The 20,564-nt window shown below is 41.6% G+C and overlaps 1 protein-coding gene across 4 annotated transcripts in view; it reads right to left on the minus strand.

The window, feature by feature from the left end:
- Nucleotides 1-20,564, minus strand: part of MAP7 (microtubule associated protein 7) — a 162,243-nt gene that overhangs the window by 39,409 nt on the left and 102,270 nt on the right. For all 4 annotated transcript variants that reach the window (XM_045814736.2, XM_045814737.2, XM_045814735.2 and 1 more), the window contains exons 3-5: nt 15,438-15,515; nt 1,420-1,583; nt 487-604 (exon numbers count right to left, since the gene is read on the minus strand). In XM_045814736.2, the coding sequence (XP_045670692.2) occupies nt 487-604; nt 1,420-1,583; nt 15,438-15,515 (360 nt within the window). The remainder of the gene's footprint in view (nt 1-486; nt 605-1,419; nt 1,584-15,437; nt 15,516-20,564) is intronic.

Raw genomic sequence — 20,564 nt, forward strand, 5'->3', positions numbered from 1 at the left:
TTCACTGGCTCTAGTTTCAGAACCTGCGCTTTGTCCTGCGGAGCGTTAATGCTGCACACGCTTTACGGTCTGAATACGCAAGCTCCTAGTATCGATTCTGATCGGTCAATACTGCTATGATTCTTCCAGAAAAGATGATAAAATCGGTTAGCTTATTCCATTATCTGGAAATCCTAATGCAAATGATTACTTAAAATAATGTAGCGTGCAAACTGCACGTTTACTTAGAAACATCGCATAGATTTCTATCTCTCCGAGGAACGGTGTAACAAAAGAGAAAAGCAGCCTGTGTTAAGGGAGAGAACCTTATCTTCTTACCTCCATCACCCTCTTATCCTCAAACAGTAGGAGCATCATTTAATTATAGTTTAATTATTCCAGCATGATTTTCATTTTAGAAACACAGGCTTAGAAAAAAGCAGCAGCTGCCCTTTTGCTGTCCAGGAAGAAAGTAGTGATTTTCAAAAGCGGTCCCTGTTTGTTTACCTGCACTGTGGATGCTGGGGCTCCCATGGAGAGGGCCTCCCCATGACCACCGGTTGTGCTTCTGCTTTGGCTTCTGGCTCCTTTCCATTGTCCGTCGTACAACAGCTTCATGGCGTTCCTTAAATGGAACAGAGGGGCGGGTGATTAGTTTCAACCTGGTTGTTTGAGGCTTCTTCAACTTAAGGCAGAACGGAGTAAAGGCACTACTGAGATTTTTACCACTATTAGTACTCCTACTTCCTAACATTTACACCTTATCTCAGGGTAGGAGTAACATCAGCCTGGGAGGGTTACTGAAATCATCAGGTCCCAGTTGATAAAGCCCCTGGCAAACAATGGGTACTTAAATAAGGAACCCTTGTTATTACTACCAAGAGCGTGGTGCTTTTATCAACTCACGTAAGCATGGTGCCGCAGGTCTTAGCTTGAGCAGATGCTAAAGAAATGTGGTACCGAAGCTTGGAATTTAGAATCTGAGCAGGTGGGTAATCCTGACTCCGTGACTTACTGAGCTGTGACTTACTCATTCTGAGTCTACATGGTCATTTTTGCAGAAACTGATATAGAAAGACTCAAGGGTTGAGTAAAGATTAAATGAGACCATCTATGTGAAAATGTTTGTAAGCAGCAAAGCCCAGAGAAACCCAATTCCTTGGAGTCATCTTGATACTTGCACACAGATGAACGGAACAGAAGTTACAGCTCTAGACCAGAGATCTTGGGTTTTCAAGTTTTTAAGGGAAGTAACTAACAGTCACACCATTTGCTACCTGCCCACCCTACCGCATCCTCCCTAGAAGCTGCAGCGATCTATAAAACTGATTACTTGACGTTGCTAGGCATCCCAGCACCTTAATGGAAGGTTTCACGGTAAATGCGCGGCATTTCTGAAGTAGACAAACCTCCCATTTACTGCCCTGGGCGGCCTCTTACTTTGTCCTCCTCCAGTCTCTGCCTCCGCTTTTCCTCCACGGCAGCCCTCCTCCGCTCCTCCTTCAGCCTCTGTTCTTCTAGTTTCTTCTTCCGCTCTTCCAGGTGCTTTTCATAGTGCAGCCGGGCTCGCTCTTCCCGTTCTAACCAGATTATTTCTCTTGCAGCTTCAGGAGGAAAAACAAGGGAAATCAAACACAGGCAGGTTCAGAAGTTGAACAGGTACTGGGGCGCCTGGATGGCCCAGTTGAGTAACGTGGACTCTTGATGCTGGCTCAGGGATGATCTCAGGGTCCTGAGATGGAGCCCGCCCCCGGGGTTCTGCCCTGGGCGTGGAGCCTATTTAAGATTCTCCTTCTACCTCTGCCCCACCCCACCCTGCTTGCCTGCTCCCTCTCTCACTCTGAAAAAAACGAAAAACAAGAAAATTTGCATAGGTAGTACCATATGAATGGCCCACGATGAACAAATATGGGTTCTTTGGTTTTGTATTTACCAAGACTGGCCTTTGCTTTCCTTTAATTTTGAGAAAAATGTACCACTGTTAATTTATAGCATAATTTTAATGTGCTAACAATGAAGTTTAAGAAGATGCCCTGAATTCTACTCTTTGGGAATGCCTACAGTCCTCTAGGTTGGTGTGAAATCCTGACGTGATGCCCTCAACACCAAGAGTACCATTAGCCTCTCAAAAAATGGGATATCCTTCGTATCAAAAGCCTGTGGCTACAGTTGTTTCAACATAGCACTAGTTCTCTGAAAGTATTAAAAGAATTTGGGAGAAAATCCCCCGAATGGATAGCTGATGAAAGATATACTAAATGCCTTACAGATTTATCACGAGTCAGCTAAGAGACATGAGACTAACGCAGCAGCTCTAGTGTCTGAAGAGCTCACACTCTGGTTAGATAAATCTGATTATTATTATCACAGGCGGAATGAAAATACACAATCCAGAAAATATTGTTCCGGGATGGAGTGCTTCTTTTCTCCTTTACACATACATGGTTCTTCCTCATTTTAGGGGAATACATACCCCACAAAATCTTTTTTTTTTTTTTTTTTAGTACAATGCTTCCTTGACCTGTGATAACTAAACAGATCTTTAAAATGAGCTCTGAACACTGTTGGCAAAAATGTCCAAACAAAATTTAGAGCATAAACCCTGAGGATAATACATGGCATATAAGTTAAAATGTTATTTTTTTAAGAGAAAAAAAATCAAAATTCAGAACATTTCAATTTCCTCTAAATGTTTACTATTAAAGATTCTGCATTTCTGCTACCATTAAACCTTTCCAAAGCTGTTCATTTGAGGAGACAAATCCACTGAAAGCAATCCGAATTGACTTTACTTGTGTGAAAAGACAAGGACAATCCAAGATGAGTTTGTCTTGTGACATCACTCTTGTGACTTGTGGTGGCAGAGAGAACTGGGTTCTCCCAGCAGCTCTGTCAGTTACGGGTAGTGAAACCTTAAGACACACTCATTCGAATTTCAGTTTTCTCTTGCCTAAAAGACATGGAAATTGATTTTCAAGATTTCTTCCAAGTTTAAAAGCCCATGGCTCTAAAGAAATTTTCAGGCCCAAGTTGAAAATTTAAGTAAAAGCACACAGTAAGTGCTCAATAAATATTTGCTAACTCAGTGAATAAATAAAAACACTATGAGAATACACATTGAAAATAGGGGAACATAATTCTAACATGTTTTAAAGGTGAATTTACTGTGATCACACACCCTGTGCACGTAATATCTTTTGTTTTTCCCACGTGGGAATACCTTACCAACAAGCTTTCAATGATACTACACATTTTAGTTCATTTAAAAAGGTGGATTTATAGTGACAGACTTTTGTCAAAGCTTAAACAGTACAAAATATTAAAAGGCAAAATAAAGGTCTTCCTCTAGCCCCAGACCCTCATGTATTCCACTTTTACCTTTTGTACAAATGTAAAAAAAAAAAAAAAAAAGTAAAAACCCATAAACACTGTAGCATAGTACATCTTTTGCTCTGCATCTTGCTTTTTTCACTGAAAATATATCTTAGAGATCTTGGCATATCAACACATAAAACACGACTCCAACAACCTTCTTAATGGCTACATAGTATTCCATTTTCTACATACCTTATTTTATATAACCAGATACTTGTTGATAGATTATCTAAGTTTCCAGTATTTTATCAGTTCAGAGCTGGGGTGACATTGTCCTATCATAACCTCTGTAGATATGTGAATATATCCATGTGGAAGTAGAATTGCTGAATCAAAGGGAATATACACTTAAAATTTTGATAGCTATTGTCATACTAATCCTCTGTGGAGGTCACACCAATTTATACTCCCACTGACAACGGATGAGGATCACAGGCAGAAAAAACAAATGGATTTGTACCCTGAAACCTGGAAACAGGCAGTATGATAATATCTACTCCTTAATGCTTAACTTTCTAACTACATAGTCTTTGACTTTTATACTGCACATTGAGGAAAACTTCAGATTCTTTGAGGACACTTAGGAATGTAATATTTTCTTTTCCGGTAATATATCCCAGGAGCCAAAAGACAAAATAAGAAAAAAAAATGTTTATGGAATATTAAGCAAAAAATTTTTAACTGGTAAGGTAAATTTGTAAAATTAGAGTTCATGAGTTCACAGATTAATTTTCCTTAAATAATGTTTTTCATCAGACTACTTCCTTGCTCATGAATATTTGTGATTTTCTCATTAAACTGAAACTCTGCTGATTTCTGAAGTCCCCCCTAAACTTGTCTTTAATAGCCTTCCATGGCCTTACTCTGCATTGCTCTCCAAAACAGCCTCTTAACTCTAATTAGGCCTATTTCCTTACTGCCCCTCCCCAACAACCCATGCTTCTTCCATCTCTTTGCTCCTGTGGTTGCAATGTTGAGAAAGTGGCCATCATTGTTTATCCAAACTGATCCATCCTTTAAGGCAGTGGTCTTACACTATATTTCAGAATCATATTGGGAGGTGTGTATGGGGGAGAGAATACTAGTTAAAATGCAAATTCCTGGGCTCTAACCCTCATATTCAGATTTACCAATTTGAGGATGGGGCCCAGGAATGTGAATTTTGAACAAATCTAGGTGACTCTGGGAGGTCTCAAGTGGTCTATTGATGGCATTTGGAGGAACACTGCCCTCAAGGTCTTCAGGAGCTTTGACTCTTCTGTTGGGGGGGAGGGCGGGTAAGTCAATGCTGCTCTTATGACATGTACCACAAACTTCAGCATTTCTTCTATTCTGATTTCCAGGGAACAAAGGTTTTCATTGCTCTCCCTCCTTCCCCCCACTCACCATCGTGCTTTTCATAACTAGAACATATTCAAGGGTCTTAATAATTACTTCCTGATTCACTGGGAACTACTTCCTGATTCATTCACCCAAAATTGTGTGGTCTTGGGCAAGTTCCTTAACCTCCCAATGCCTCACTTGGTCAGGGTAAATCGTGGATAAATACAGGACCTTCCTCATGGATTCACTGTGAGGAATAAAATAATTACGCTTAACATAGTTTTAGAACCATTGGCTGCACCTATTAAACATTTCAGTAAATATTAGCTATTATTGCCAAATTTGTCTTCATTGCCATCATTGTGATGGAATGACGTGCCATCATTTCAATTCAGAAAATTAAAGGTAGTTCTTAAGGTTGTGCTATAAATCACAACAGGGCTAGATGTTTTAATAATAATAATAAATTTTACCTCAAATAATCTTTTAAAAGAATAATATTTCTTTACCCATCAAACTCTACTTGAGTTCTAAGGCAATTTTCTACCAGGAAGTAGAGATCCTATTGCAGTGCCTTTGAGCAAACAAAGGTGACACAGCAAACAACAGTTCTCATGTGATTGCAGAGTATGCTGGCAACTGCCAGGATTATTACCCAGTGCAGATCCTGGATCACGTCCTCTTTTAAGCTGAAGGATAATACATAAAATATTTCAATTATTTAATAAGAACTGAAAGTTAGAAGGGCGCCTGGGTGGCTCAGATGGTTGGGTGTCTGCCTTCAGCTCAGGTCATGATCTCCAGGTCCTGGGATCTTGCCCCATTTCAGGCTCCTAGCTCAGCAGGGAGTCTGTTTCTTCCTCTCCCTCTGCCTCTCCCCCTGCTTGTATTCTGTCTCTCTCTCTCTCTCCCTCAAATAAATAAACCCTAAAAAAAAAAAAAAAAAGAACTGAAAGTTAGTTTATTCTAAGAGGTTTAGTTATTTAAAATATTCCCTATGGACGACAGGTAATGTCAAAGTCTCGCATTTTCTCATTCAGAAATAAGAGTTTTGAACACAAGAAAAGAATCAACAACTGCTACAGACTGAACTGTGTCCCCCCCCCACCCCCCCAACCCCTAAATTCATATGTTGAAGCCTTAATGTTCAGTGTGACTGTATTGGGAAACAGGGCCTTTAGGAGGTAATCATGTTTAAATGAAGTCAAAAGGCTGAGGCCCTAATCCAAAAGGCTTAGTGTCCTTATCAAAAGAGACACCAGAGAGCTCACGTTCCCTTTCTTCACGCTCAGAGGAAAGACCATATGAGAATTAAACACACATCTGCAAGCCAGGAAAGAGGTCTCACCAGAAAGTGAGCCCTGCCAGAACCTTGATCTTGGACTTTACAGCATCCAGAATGATGGGAAAAGAAATCTCTGTTGTTTAACACGCCCAGTTGATGGTATTTTGTTATGGCAGTCCAAGCAGACTAATACAACAGTTTGTTCCTACGTAAATCATTAATAATCACTCATTTCATAGAGGCAGCTCTATAAAAGGAGAGCATGTCCAGAAAAAGAATCATAATGAATACTATTAACCTTTATTCTTGTGAAGTTTTAAAGTTTCCCTGGACTCTAGGATCATAATATAAAACAAAATGAAAACCCACTGTAGCCCCTGAAATAGTGGGCATTAATAAATCAATCCCATCCCTGAGCTGCTGTCACCACGATTATATTTTAATGACACCAACAGCATGTCAGTGCCATGCAAAGGGGACACTGTAACAGTATGACAGTGCCACACAAAGGAGAAACCCACTATCAATTTGGACTCCATTTAGAAAGACACAGTGACTCTTGTACTAAAAGGAATTAAAAATGAAAGGCAAGGTTCCTGGGCTTCACAGGAACAAGAGTCCACTCCTAGGCCTGCCACTTACCATTTACGAGCCACTGAGCAAGGAAGGGACTTCTGTGGTCTCGCATCCTCAAACTGCATGGCGCCATCTTCCTGACAGGGTCTAGGTGGGCTCCCGGTAACATGGAGTGCTTAGTACAGTGCCATGTACACAGCAGGAACTCAGTAAATGTAGGTAATTATCAGGAGTGAATCTTGATGACAATCAGACCAGCTCCTGCCCTACTGCCACAGAGAAGATGCAGCTAATGGGGAGAACCAAGGTAGGACAGCATACCCCTGGGCTGGGTGACTCCCCGTCCCAGTCATAATCAGCAATCTAGTGCCCAGCCTGGTCCTTCTGAGCAGGCTTACATCGGTGTGAGTGCACGTGTCACTACTACGTGACGGAAAGAAAAATGGGACATGCAGAGAGTAGAGCAATTTTATCACGTCACCTCTGAAACACACAGAAGGGCTGTCTCAGTTTCATATGAATACACGGACGGATACGAATCAGTTACGGGTAATACTGGGCAACAGCATTGCCAGTAATATCCTGAAGAATCAGAAAATGACAAATGCTAAATATCTGAGTTCAGGATTTGGTTCTGCTACTAATTTTGGGTGACCCTGGGAAAATAAGCCAACCTGTCCACCCTCTAAATTAGAGGGTATGTACAAAACGATCTCCAGGATCTTTTCCAATCAACTTCCAGGACTCGATTTCTTGTTTCTACCTTTGAGGAGGTGTGTGGAATTACAATTAGGTTTCTTTTTGTTTTGATTTTGACTGTTAACATTTTATCTTTATGCTTTATCTCAACAATTATTGAGATTACCTGCATTTCCAGTTTTAAAGTAAATCTTTTTTTTTTTTTAAAGATTTTATTTATTTATTCGACAGAGATAGAGACAGCCAGCGAGAGAGGGAACACAAGCAGGGGGAGTGGGAGAGGAAGAAGCAGGCTCATAGTGGAGGAGCCTGATGTGGGGCTCGATCCCATAACGCCAGGATCACGCCCTGAGCCGAAGGCAGACGCTTAACCGCTGTGCCACCCAGGCGCCCCTAAAGTAAATTTGACAAGCGAGCTAAAGAGTTAAAGGATTGTGTGACCTCCAATCCAAGTGACTTGCATTAGGCCTTAGTGTTAATTCCAAGCTTTCTCAACTAGTCATTTAAATTTCTTCCACTCACCTCTCGTTGGACTAGTATCCTGGAGAACTGCCTGGTAACAACAGTGACCTTGCAGGATGCCCGCCACACTGTCTCCTGCTCCTGAGGAGCCTTCCTACTCTGCCTTCTTCCCTGCACACAGTAGATGGCCATATGGGATTGAGGGGCTGGGATAGCAGTTTATACCTTGGAGGACCAAGAGCCTTCCCCATACATGAGCTGAATGACTTTTGATAAAAGAAAGCGATACTATCCAGGACTCCTGTCTTCAGGGCCAGGCTTAAAGGAGTGCTCAGCCTCTGCAAAAGTAAATGGAGTTTTGCTAAAGCATACAAATCAATGGTGGTCCTTGGAATCTTTTAGTTATTACCTCAACCCTAATCCGCTTTTACTTCTTAAAAAACACTGCTATCCTCCTCACCTGGCTGCTTACTGAGCCCTGCCTTGCCCTGCCCTGCTGGACCTGGAAACACAAACACCCCCCTCCCTTTCTCCCCCAACTCGGAAACATTAGGCTTCCCCAATCCCAGGCATCTGAGTCAGTATCTGTGGCATCACGTGGCTGGCCATCCTCATCTTTTCACCACCATCGCCATGGTGAGATGTCTTCAGTTCTCACTTCGTGCTGACACCAAGTGATTTGCAGGCATTATCTTCACAGCCACTCAATGAGGTAGACACTGCTATTAAACTTACTTTATTATGAGAAGTATGAGACACAGAGAAGTGACGTAACCTGCCTGATGTCTCACAATAAGTCAGTGGTGGAACTGGAATTTAAACTCTGGACTGTCTGCCTCAGAAGCCAACAATGAGCCATTATGTTGAAGGACACGATTTGCAACACCTCCCAGAGACTGAACTGCTGCTCTAGACTGGGACAAGTTGGTCATCCGATGTGAAGACCCTGATCGTCATGTCACTCTAATCCTTCATCATCATGTTTACAAGACCCCTTACTTTTCAGATTTTAAGACCTTTTCATCTTCAGCCTCAAAGGCAAAGTCAATTTGAGAGAAAGAAATAATGGCTGTTTAGTCACAATGATTCATTCATTTTATGGTAAAGCTTCAGCCTCTGAGTTACCAAATCCATCCCGCAACAAGCATTTACTCTTGCCAGTCCTGAGCTTGACTCATGATATAGCTGCTGTGCTATGCGCTAATGTCCATATCCCTCCCGCTACCATCTATTCAGATCCCTTCGCTGTTCAGAGCCTGCCTGACAGCCTTAAGGGCTTTTGTACTCTACGTTCATTAAGTGACAACTTCAGCAGCCCAGATGCCAAGGTTAACCACAGATCTGTCAAACCTTTACCCAGTAGCAATTTGGTTTAGAAAGACTGCTTTCCCAAAGCTCATATTTTTTTGTGGATAGTCTTGTTAAAACCAACAACTGTGCTAATTGAATAATGTGAAATGTGAAATCAAGGGCCGCTTCACTTATGACTTTAATCGGTACAGCATTATTGGTTGTTTACTAATTAGTCCTAATCCCCCATCAACATTTTTGAGATGAACACTCAAGCCAGGCTGAAACGATCATTTATCTCTTGACCACACTCTGATCAACAATGCTGTCCCTGTGTTGACAACACACCACAATTAAGGAGATTTAAAAAAGAAAAAAAAAGGCAAAGTAAAAAAAAGCTATGACTAGAAGGGTGAAGAAGTCTGGTAAAATTATCTACAGAAAGAAACTCAAATATAAGTTAATTGATGTTTGAAGATCAAAATCTTTTTTATATCTTGGTGATTTCTAACACAGTGTAACAGATCTCTTGTACAAATTTGAACTTAGCTACAAAACCCCTATGAATAAACTGAAGGATAGATTTTATAAACTCCAATTTTTCTTCACGAGCTATATGAATCAATCACACAATTCTCTGATAATCTTTCATGATGTCACAGGACCCCAGAAAGCCCCAGTTGGGAATGTGACTCTATTCATGCCACTACTTTAAACTTAATCTGTACCATTTTAAAAAAGGGGAACTTTGTATCTCCCCAAGTGCAGAAGACTATTCACCAGCTAAACATTCCTTATTCTCTTGAATTTGTCAACATACTGTAGGACTATCAGTTTTATAACATATATGAAAATCTAACAGTTTTGAGTCACAACTATTGTATAGATGACCTTTGTATCCTTGTTCCTCTGAGATAATGGTTAAGAATAAGAATCCAAGACTTGTTTCACTTAACTATTACAAGGGCAGGTATTATCTGATAATTTGGTAATGTCTTAACAAATTCACAGTACACCTGCTGCATTCATCTTTAATCACATTAATATGCACAGACTATTTATTTATTTATTTATTTATTTATTTTAAGCTGGTCCCTATCTTTATTTTTTTATAATAATTTTTATTATGTTATGTTAGTCACCATACAGTACATCCCTAGTTTTTGATGTCGTGTTCCATGATTCATTATCTGCATATAACACCCAGTGCTCCATGTAATATGTGCCCTCCTTACTACCCATCACCGGCCTATCCCAGTCCCCCACCTCCCTACCCTCCGAAGCCTTCAGTTTGCTTCCCAGAGTCCATGAAGGGGGTAAACAGAAGGGGGAATGAACCATGAGAGATGATGGGCTTACTACTCATTTACTGTTCAGCAACAATGGTTAGACACCAACCATCGTGCCAGGCACTATTAATAGGTACTGGGCTACAGAAATGACAAAATGACACAAGTACTCTCTCTTGTGGAGCTTATATCCCAATGGGGCAGACAGATAATAAACAAGTAAAAATACACACACGCTTGGATATTGAGTAATATCAAAGACATATTAAAGACATGCTTAAATAAGCTCCACTGAAAGAAAATCCATCTATTCCATCCTTCTAGGTAATCTCAGTTCCTTCCTTAAACTAGCTTATCACAATGTAAAAATAAAATAAATGCCATTCTAGAAAACAAATTACATTAACAATTATGGCAGGCCCACACAATAAAAAGTACAACCATGGTGTTAATTTGCTACTAAATGTGATAATGCAATGTAGAAGGTTGTTCGGCCCATGATTATTATTAATATTTCATCAAAGACCTCAGAGTTAAGGAAAATCTGCAAATATTTACTACATGTCTGCTTAATAATTAGTACCATGCCATGTATTGGGATACAAAGAATTAGAAAATTATAATCAGCCACACCCTTTAGAAGTTTAAAATAAATGCAACCAGGAAGTTATATAAAATCCAACTAGGAAAAGTTCAGGAGAGCATACAACAGCATTAGAATGCGAGCTAAGATATGATGTTACGCGAAGTAGACTGTAGAGTAAGAAAACGATCAAACTTCCACAAGGGGAAAGGTCACGAAGACTAGGAAGGACTTCAAAAAGAGGGAGTGGCGCTAACTGCAACACAGCTGGAGAAATGCAGTACATCTCTGAGATAGTTCTGGTGAGTAAGACCTGAATTGATGAAGGCCTGGACGAGGATGATAGCATAGGCAGCAAATTTAAGGGCATGGACCTAAGAGTTATTTTGAAGATAGCGTCAGCAACTCCTATGACTAACTGGACTGAGGGACAGAGAGAATGTGGCAACTTCCATCTACCTACTAGGCTAGAGGTGGCTGAATCTCCAGCTTGAGGACCAGGCTCAGTCCAACCCACCACTGGTAACTTCAAGTGGCCCAAGAGGCCAGGGCGGAGACTAGTCAGTGCCCAGCATGGGACACCAAGGAAGAGAAAAAGATGTTTTATAATGCAAAAGAGCCAACAGCTAAGACCGATAGTCAGAAAGATGGCAGTCCTCTAACAACAGTATGAGTACCAAAAATAGCTGAAAGAAATTCTTTCTTGGGGCCAGAAAAATATTGGTACAATTGATTGGGCCACAAATATTACCCAGAGGAGTCGGTTTTGGAATGAGAATGAAGAGCAAGTCAGTCGTACAGAAGCTGACTTTTAGATAATGGGGAAGCATCAACTGCCTTATGAGCAAATGAACATGTGGAAGCCACGTCATCAAAAAAGGAGAGTAGAAACCAATGAGAACAAATGAATTTCTTTTTTCCCTTAGGAAAAAATAAAATTAAAGCCTGGAAGAGAGATGGTGAAAAAGATACAGAAGTCAAGAGAAGGGAGTTTGAAGGAATGGCCTGAAGAGAATCAGATGGAATAGAGTGGTTAGGGAGATTCCTTCACGTATAAAGCTTTTTTTTTTTTTTTTTAAAGATTTTATTTTATTTATTTATTCGACAGAGATAGAGACAGCCAGCGAGAGAGGGAACAGAAGCAGGGGGAGTGGGAGAGGAAGAAGCAGGCTCATAGCGGAGGAGCCCGACGAGGGGCTCGACCCCACAACGCCGGGATTACGCCCTGAGCCGAAGGCAGACGCCTAACCGCTGTGCCACCCAGGCGCCCCACGTATAAAGCTTTTAGGGCAGAAAAATAAAGCTTTCAGAGTACATGTGCTCAATCAAATAGATAGAACAGTCCCAAACATGAAGAATTATGCCTGGTTTTATGTGATAAATTGAAGGATAATGTAGAAAGAACAAGCCACATGATTTCATCCTACCATAAAAGCATTAAAGCATGACTCAGAGATTTAACCCACAGAAAGTTATTAATAGGCCCTCTCTGTTTACAAATAGCACAAACATGACATGCCACCCAAAACAAAAAGAACTTTATTCTCCCTCTCTACCTTGCTTTTTCAAAACTGCGGATTAAAACAAAAATTTTTAAATGATTTCAATGTCAAGTTCAACCTACATCCAACAGTGAATAATCAATCTCAATGGCCTATCATTTAAAACTTTGCTTTGTTGGAATTTATGGAATGTATTCCAATTTTTTTTTTTAACTTGAAAAGCTTAAAGTTTGAAAGCCTGGTAACAGTTGGTATTACCAACTGTTTTTGTTTTTAAAAAAGCACAGTCCAGAGATCTGTTATTAAGTGACAGCCCCTCACCCCTTCTTTTAAAAATATTCCACTGCTATTATAGTTTTTCCAAAGCACAGCTTCAGGTGTGCCCTTTGATTTTTTACTAAAAGATTTTTTTTTTTTTAAGAAATCACCTTTATATACTGTAAGGCACAATTTAAGTTAGATGCTAGGTTTTAGAGAACACTTTTACAAATACATGTATGTGTGCTTACATGTATGTTTATTCATGTATTTATGAAGATTGGAGAGAGCCTCTCAAGATTTAGTTCCTGCCGTGATGGTTTAAGTGGAAAAAATGTGACAAAAAGACATTGCTTTAAAATTTAGAAAGAAAATGCAATTACTGTAAATAAAAAACAAAAATTAGGAGTGATGTAGTTGATTAAAACTATGATTTTTAACAACAAAAGATCGGAATTAAGGAAACCATGATATTTAACATGGCAGGGATAAGAAGAAAAACTATGTCTATTATATGCTGGCTCACCAAAACAGTCCAGTTATAATAACAGGATAATACGATCACCCGAAAATTACTTTGACCCATACAATACAATCCGCGGAGCATGATGGGTCTCTTTAGCAAACGCCTTTTCCCACCTACCCCTGCGTCACCGATCTACAGTCTCTGCGTCTTCCATGCTCCTGGCTAGCACTTCCACATCCTCCAGTGGGGAACGCCAGTGGCACGTGACACCCGCAGGCTGGTCAGGTGCTCCTACCCGTTCTTGCCAACCCGCGCGCACACCCTCTCGATACCACCTCATATTGTAATTGCTGTGGTTTTATCTCCCTCCCACCACCCTGCAGCTAGCCCTCGAAGGTTGGGTCTCAATCTCTACCTTCTGAACCTAATACCTGGCAAATACGGTTTTTGAATTTATAAATTAGTAAGTTGTGTGCTGCCCTGTGGATGGGAATTAAAATAAGGGGCTACATCTTAAGACAAAAATCGAACCACGCAACGTGCAAAGCTAGGCAAACTGCAGGAGACTCTGCAGACTCGAAGCTATAGGTCTTATAACTTTATAGCATAAGAAGTGAAATCAATTTTGTTTGACCAGCATGTTCATACATTCCACAAAAAAACAAAAGCAAAAACAAATAGTGCTTGGCTTTCAAAGACAAATGCAAACAGAAAGGTATGAGTTAATGTGGAAAAGCTAATTCCCAAGGGGATTCAAATCATAAAGCAGTAGTTTCCTGATGCTCTGGGGTACTTCCACTCAAGCAGACAGGAATCCAGGCTGCAACTGTAAGAGGAGACTGGACCGCATAAGGCCTGACCCAGCTGGGTGAGGCACAGAGGGGAAAGGACTCAAGAGCTCATCCTTGGATGAATCCAAAGACAGTGCAAACACCAGCCATCCCAGCACAGTGGGCAGTTCCTTCTTTTTGCTTATCTGGAGTCTCTTTCTGCTTGGGTAGCTCTTCCTTTCCTCTGTTCTGATCTACTTGTCAAACCAAGCTGAATGAGGGTGCAGCGGGCAAAGCTCCCAGGAGGAAAATGCCTAGGCTGCCAAGTGCTTCTGGGAAAGCATAAGCCTGATGGCCACAGACAGCCCTGCCGCCAGGAACCCACCCGCCTGCAGGCCTGTCAGCGACGGGGAACTTCAAGCCTGGGCAGGAAGTCGAGGCACAGGAAGGCAGCAAGGCTCGTTCCCTTCCACCAAGTTGTTGAAATTGGTGTCAAAAAAACCTTGGCAGCAAAGGAATGGACCTCGCATGCCCATTATGGCAAAGGAGAGAAAAAGGCCTGTGTTGGAAGAACTGAGTAACGTCAACAGACTTCTGAAAACCAGCTTCCGGTCAATTTCACAAATTTAGGTTTGTGGATTAGAACAATGGAAAAGACGGGGTACAGGTGCTGGGTTCTCCCACTGAAACACCAATTCTTACAAAATGCAGTGGAACTCTAGAAAAATTATGGGTCATCCACTGGGAACGTGCTGGCAAACCTCAGTCAGTCCCAGTTTTAAATCACAGAGACATTCTGGAAAACACTGAGACACGCTGACCGGACATTTCATCTTTCCAAGGTACTTCAGGAGAGTATCCTGTTTTAGCAGTTTGGCATAAACGGACATCAAAGTAAAGGAGGAGTTAGCACTAGCATCCTTGCTCGGTGTTCCGGAAGACAGTGGGGCTTTGATCTTGGCTCCCTGGTAAGGTCGTCCTCGGGACATGGCTCTCCAGGTGACAATATGGCCAATACCACAGTGGCTAACCCTTCACAATGACCTTAGGTAGCAGAAGAAAAATCAGACTGCTCAGCACTACGTTCTGCGCTCTTCTCGGCATCATCTGGTCGCATCTGTCTATCAGTTCAGCAGCAGCATTATTTTATCACGGAAAGCAGGAAGTGCCCGAGCAGTGTATACCCTCCTGACTGTTCACATAAAACAGAACCATAAGGTTACTGTCCTTGTTGTTTTTTTTTTTTTTTAAGCTGTAAAATGTAACCTGAGCCACCACACCTGTCATATATACATTCTCTCCAGCGCCACTTTGAACTGTGATTACAATAAAAGAAGTGAAAATGACCCTAATCCTGGGCTGGGCTTTCCTGTTACTTAAAATTTAGTGCTATGTTTCTATTACATACTAAATTCTGTTTCACACCCGTCTGTACAACTCATATAAGGGCATGCCAGAGAGCACGGTTATTATAGTGACATCCGTGCGCTCCGCGGTAAGCGTCCACTAGCCTCGAGGTGAAAAGCAACATCTCAACCACAGCGTCCCTGAAGGATGGGACGAGGGCCGGGGATGGATACCTAGCTGCTTCTCGCGCTCCTCACGTCGCTCCCGGGCCAGCCGCTGCCGGTCGTCGACCCGTAGCACGGGAGGAGGGTCTGCAAAGGAGAGAAAACACATGAGCAGAAGAGCAGATTTTCTCATAATGATATACTTTGATAAATATCTTTTCAAAGATATTTAGTAAACTTGATTAATAAAATATTACTATGTCTTACAACAATTGGTACATAGGACTATAGTTTCAGTGATATGCTTTATTAATTCAATTTTTCTGAGAATTTCCAAGCATTTTTCTCCTGTTTAAGAACATTATATGAGGCGGGGCGCCTGGGTGGAGCAGTCGTTAAGCATCTGCCTTTGGCTCAGGGCGTGATCCCAGCGTTCTGGGATCGAGCCCCACATCAGGCTCCTCCGCTGGGAGCCTGCTTCTTCCTCTCCCACTCCCGCAGCTTGTGTTCCCTCTCTCGCTGGCTGTCTGTGTGTCAAATAAATAAATAAAATCTTAAAAAAAAAAAAAAGAACATTATATGAGGGAATAGATCCTAAGAGTTCTCATCACAAGGAGAACCCCCCCCCCTCTTTCTTCTTTCCCATATGCCTATGGGATGATGGATGTGGTGACTGTGGTGATTTCACAACACAGGTAAGTCATGCTGCACGCCTTAAACTTACTGGGTACTGTTTGTCAGTTCAACAAAAATGGGAAACAAGTTCTAAAATAAAATAAAAAGACACACAGCCCCCGCCCCCCAAAACGCATGATGTAAAAACATAACTGTAGCCTTTTGACTGTTTCTATCCAGCAATATATACGATGCTTTGTGTTCCTAAGCTAGTGAACTTCGAACATTTAATGCTTTAAAAAGTCTGTTCCTCAACAGCAAACAGAATCCTAAGTGAATTTCTACTGAATAGAGGTTCACCAGTTGGATGTAAAAAGCCCAGATTTGGAGTCACACAGGCGAGAGTTTGCTTTCTGTTCTCTCTCACTTGCTACGTAAATTTGGCTGAGTTACTCACCAACTCTCTAAGTCTCAAGTTAATTAGGGCATGGGTTTCACGGATTTTTTTTTTTTTTTAAGATTTTATTTATTTATTTCAGACAGAGAGAGGGTGAGAGAGTGAGCACAAGCAAGGGGACCGGCAGGCAGAGGGAGAGGGAGAAGCAGGCTCCCTGCTGAGTAGGGAGCCTGACGTGGGGCTCGAATCCAGGACCCTAGGATCATGACCTGAGCCAAAGGCAGATGCTTAAGTGACTGAGCCACCCAGGAGCCCCCTGGGTTTTTATTTATTATCTACAAAATGAGAGTACATAGAACCAGACTCACATCACTATAAGAAGTAAATGAAATCTTGAAACGGCGTTAGTTATGGTGACCTGCACATAAGCCTCAGTTAACTCATTCAGTCACTGAACACACGCTGAACATCAACTCTGCACCAGGCATCGTTCTAGGTGCTGAAAAGAAAGCAGTTAAGAAAAAAAAATCTTTGCCCTCGTGGGGACTGCATTCTACTCAGGGAGAATTTTACGAACAGGATAAATAAGAAATACAGAATGAAAAGAGGGGGTTGGGGCATCTGGGTGGCTCAGTTGGTTAAGTGACTGACTTTGGCTCAGGTCATGACCTCAAATTCCTGGGAAGGAGCCCCGAGGGTGTTCTGTGCTCAGCGGGGAGCCTGCTTGTCCCTCTCCCTCTCCCCCTCCCTGCACGCGCTAATAAATAAATAAAATCTTCAAAAAAATGAAAAAGAGGAAAATATACTGAATGTAAGTTTGAGATAAATGCTAAGGGGACAAGAAAGCAATAAAGGGGATCGTGACATGGCAGGAAGGGGATGCTTAACATTTTAGACAGGGGCCAAGGGAGGTCTAACTGAGGTAGCTTTTATGTGTAAAACCCTGATGGAAATGACACACAGATGTGCAGATATTCCAGGAGATGGAAAGCAAGCACAAAGGCCCTGAGATTAAGAGCACCTAATGTGCTCAAGAAACGGGTAGATCTAAGAGCCTGGAATGGAGTGAGATCGTAAGCAACGGGGCCAGACACATAAGCACCAGGGCCCGGGGCTCCCTGGTCACAGTGAGGACTCTGGATTGTACTCTGAGTGAGACACTGCTAGGGTTTTCCCAGCAGAGAGCTACACTAACAGGCTCACTCTGCTACAATATAAACAAGCAAAATAATAATGATGATGATGATGACGATGATAATTACCTTAAAATCAGGTTTATCTTCTCCTCTCTTAAACTGACATATTTTTAAGATCTCATGTTAAAAACAGAAACCTAGTGGGACAATATTTTAGACAGCATGTAGTGCTTCATCAGCAAATCAAAAGGCCCTCCATCCCAAAGACCTCTTAAGTCACAGAATTTGTACAACGAGGGGAAACAGAAACTGTAGACAGGCCCATCAGGAGCATGCATGAACCTGGCAGTGAGAATCACGAGTAAGACTAAGTGATGGTACTTTGTGCTTTTCCTTTCTTTTAAGGTAAGATTTTTAAAAACTGGCAAAAGGACCACTCAGCTCACACTTATTATGATAATTACTTCTCAGATTTACTGATTATTTATGAGATTCCAAATATTTTTTGTGTAAGGAAATATGGCTCCTGGCCCCAAAAGGTTTACTTCTGAAATCTGAAAATGGGCATGCTGACTCCTGCTCAGGCACCTGGTTACGGGCCACACACGGGGGTGGCTTACTGTCATTTGTTTTTGGTGAAAAGAAATGATGGCATGGCAAATGGCATTTTCAAGAAAGAACTACCAGAGAAGAAGTTCAAATGAAGTTAGAAGAGACCTGTAATGATTACTTACCATTTAATTAATATTCCTTAAACGATGAGGTTACCCATTCATAAACACTTACTTAACTCTAAAACCCCAAATCAACTTTATTTAAAAAGATGCATAAGCACATTAAAGAAAGTTTCCATAGAACAGTTTAGGGGCGCCCGGGTGGCTCAGTCAGTTAAGTGTCTGACTCTTGATTTTGGCTCAGGTCACGATCTCCGGGTGGTGAGACTGAGCCCCACATCTGGCTCCGTGCACAGCATGGAGCATGCTTGACATGCTCTCTCTCCCTCTGCCCCTCTTCCCACTCACATGCTTTCTCTCTCTCTCTAAGTAAATAAATAAATATCTTAAAAAGAGTTTAGTTATTTTGAATTACATTTATAAATTCTGTCATAGACTACTGATATGAAGGATGTGACATTTCCAGCTTACTTTCAAGTACATGCCAAATTTCACGCAGAATTTTGAAAAATTCAAAAGGAAAATTTTCATAACAACATATGGACACACACACCCTCACCTATCCTCTTCTACCCAAGCCAACCCTGAGAGCCCTAAATCAGTAACTGGTATCAATAACCCAATTATGCACTATGGTAGTTGCCTTTTAGATACACAGTTGGAAAAGAGCACTGCAAGTGGTGATTTCTGTAATTTATTTCATACGAAGATTATGCTCATCACACATGCATCCTGCCTGATCATATAATATGTAAGAAACAAGGTTGCATAGAGAGCTGCACAAATGTATCAGTTAATCACTATAAACAAGGCCAAGGCTTACAAGTGCCATGATTTCCACTGACCTTCTTTTGAGAGCAGTGCTAAGATGATAATCACTATTACTTTGGAATAGATTTTGAGGAAGTAAAGAATTAGGGCATGATGACTGTGATGTGCTAGACGAGTTTGATTGGTTTAGGAACCTGGCATTAGAAAATGTTGAATTGTAGGGGGAAAAAGGCATTCAGTTTTTTCTTTTTTAAAAGATTTTAAAAAATTTTATTTATTTTAGAGAGGGTGGGGGGTAGAGGGAGAGAGAATCTCAAGCAGAGTCTGTGCCAAGCACGGTAAGCCTGACGTGGGGCTCCATCTCAGGACCCTGAGATGATGACCCTGAGAGCTTGACCTGAGCAAGAATCAGACGCTCAACTGCCTGAGCCACCCAGGCGCCCCAAGGCATTCAGTTTAAATTCTGTTTCCATCCTTCTGATTACATCGAGAGAGTCACTTTGGTGCTAGAATGTCAATAATACTCATGGCTGATTAAAGATGGTGTGCATGGGGGTGGGGAGGAGCAGAGCCTTGTGGATTGTGTTCACTGCTTATTCGCAGTGCTTAGGACCACACCTGGCAGAAAGGAGAATATTCAGCAAGCATCTGTTGAACGAATGAGCAAACAATCTTCGCTCACTTTCAGAGCCTTCAAACTCCCACTAACATGCACCAATGGGGCAAATGAATGGCAATCTTGTATTTGATAACACGCTTAAAAAAAATAAATGCTAAGCAGTCACAGTTTTAATAACCAAAAACGGATAAAAATCATCTTTAAAGCTAGATTTCCAAAAAGGAAAAAACTGAATTGAATAGTTCCAAGTAAACAGTGAATTTTCTAGAATTCTTTGTCTCCCTCTCATCTCCATCCTTCACATCACTTTTCCCCGGAACAAAGTCAAGGCACAGGAAGTAAATTAACATTATGAACATTTCACATCGTTTCCCGATAGATCTTTGGTGTGAGTCCACCTGCAGCTGCAGATGCTTTCAACCTCCTGCTGGGATGACTGGGGGGGGGCACCCAAACTGGGGCACTTTTAAGAGCGACAGGAGGTGCTCCCGATGTTCTGTCTTCGATGACGGGCATGAACCTGGACTACAAACGAGAACTCAGTGACTCTCGAAGATAAGAACATCAACTCACAAGGACAAGGTTTTCTCAAGAGCTCACCAGGCTCTGACTTCTGTCTGAACAACTACTGTTGATACAGTAAATAACTTCATCAGGGCTTTGCATTTTACTAAGCACTTTCACTTTCGTTATCATTTCCTTCTTCACAATAGCTCTGTGAGCTGGCCAAGCATTTATTCCTCCAATGACGAGTTCTCACGCCTGTTTTCCAGATAAGAAAACGGAGGGAAAGGTCTGTGACCAAGGAAGGTGGCACAGGGAAGTGTCAGAGCTACTCTTGCTCACCCGGGCCCTACTGCACACCATGGCACCCAGGGGCTCATTCCAAGGGCGTGATGCAGCAGCCGGAGAAGGCCTGGAAGATTCCAAGGCCTGCATTCCTCTGTAACGGAAATGATTTATAAATGCTAGTGAAGTTTTTAG

The sequence above is a fragment of the Ursus americanus genome, chromosome 11 (assembly GCF_024610735.1).
Source record: "Ursus americanus isolate L20-20 chromosome 11, mUrsAme1.1.p, whole genome shotgun sequence".
Classification (NCBI taxonomy): domain Eukaryota; kingdom Metazoa; phylum Chordata; class Mammalia; order Carnivora; family Ursidae; genus Ursus; species Ursus americanus.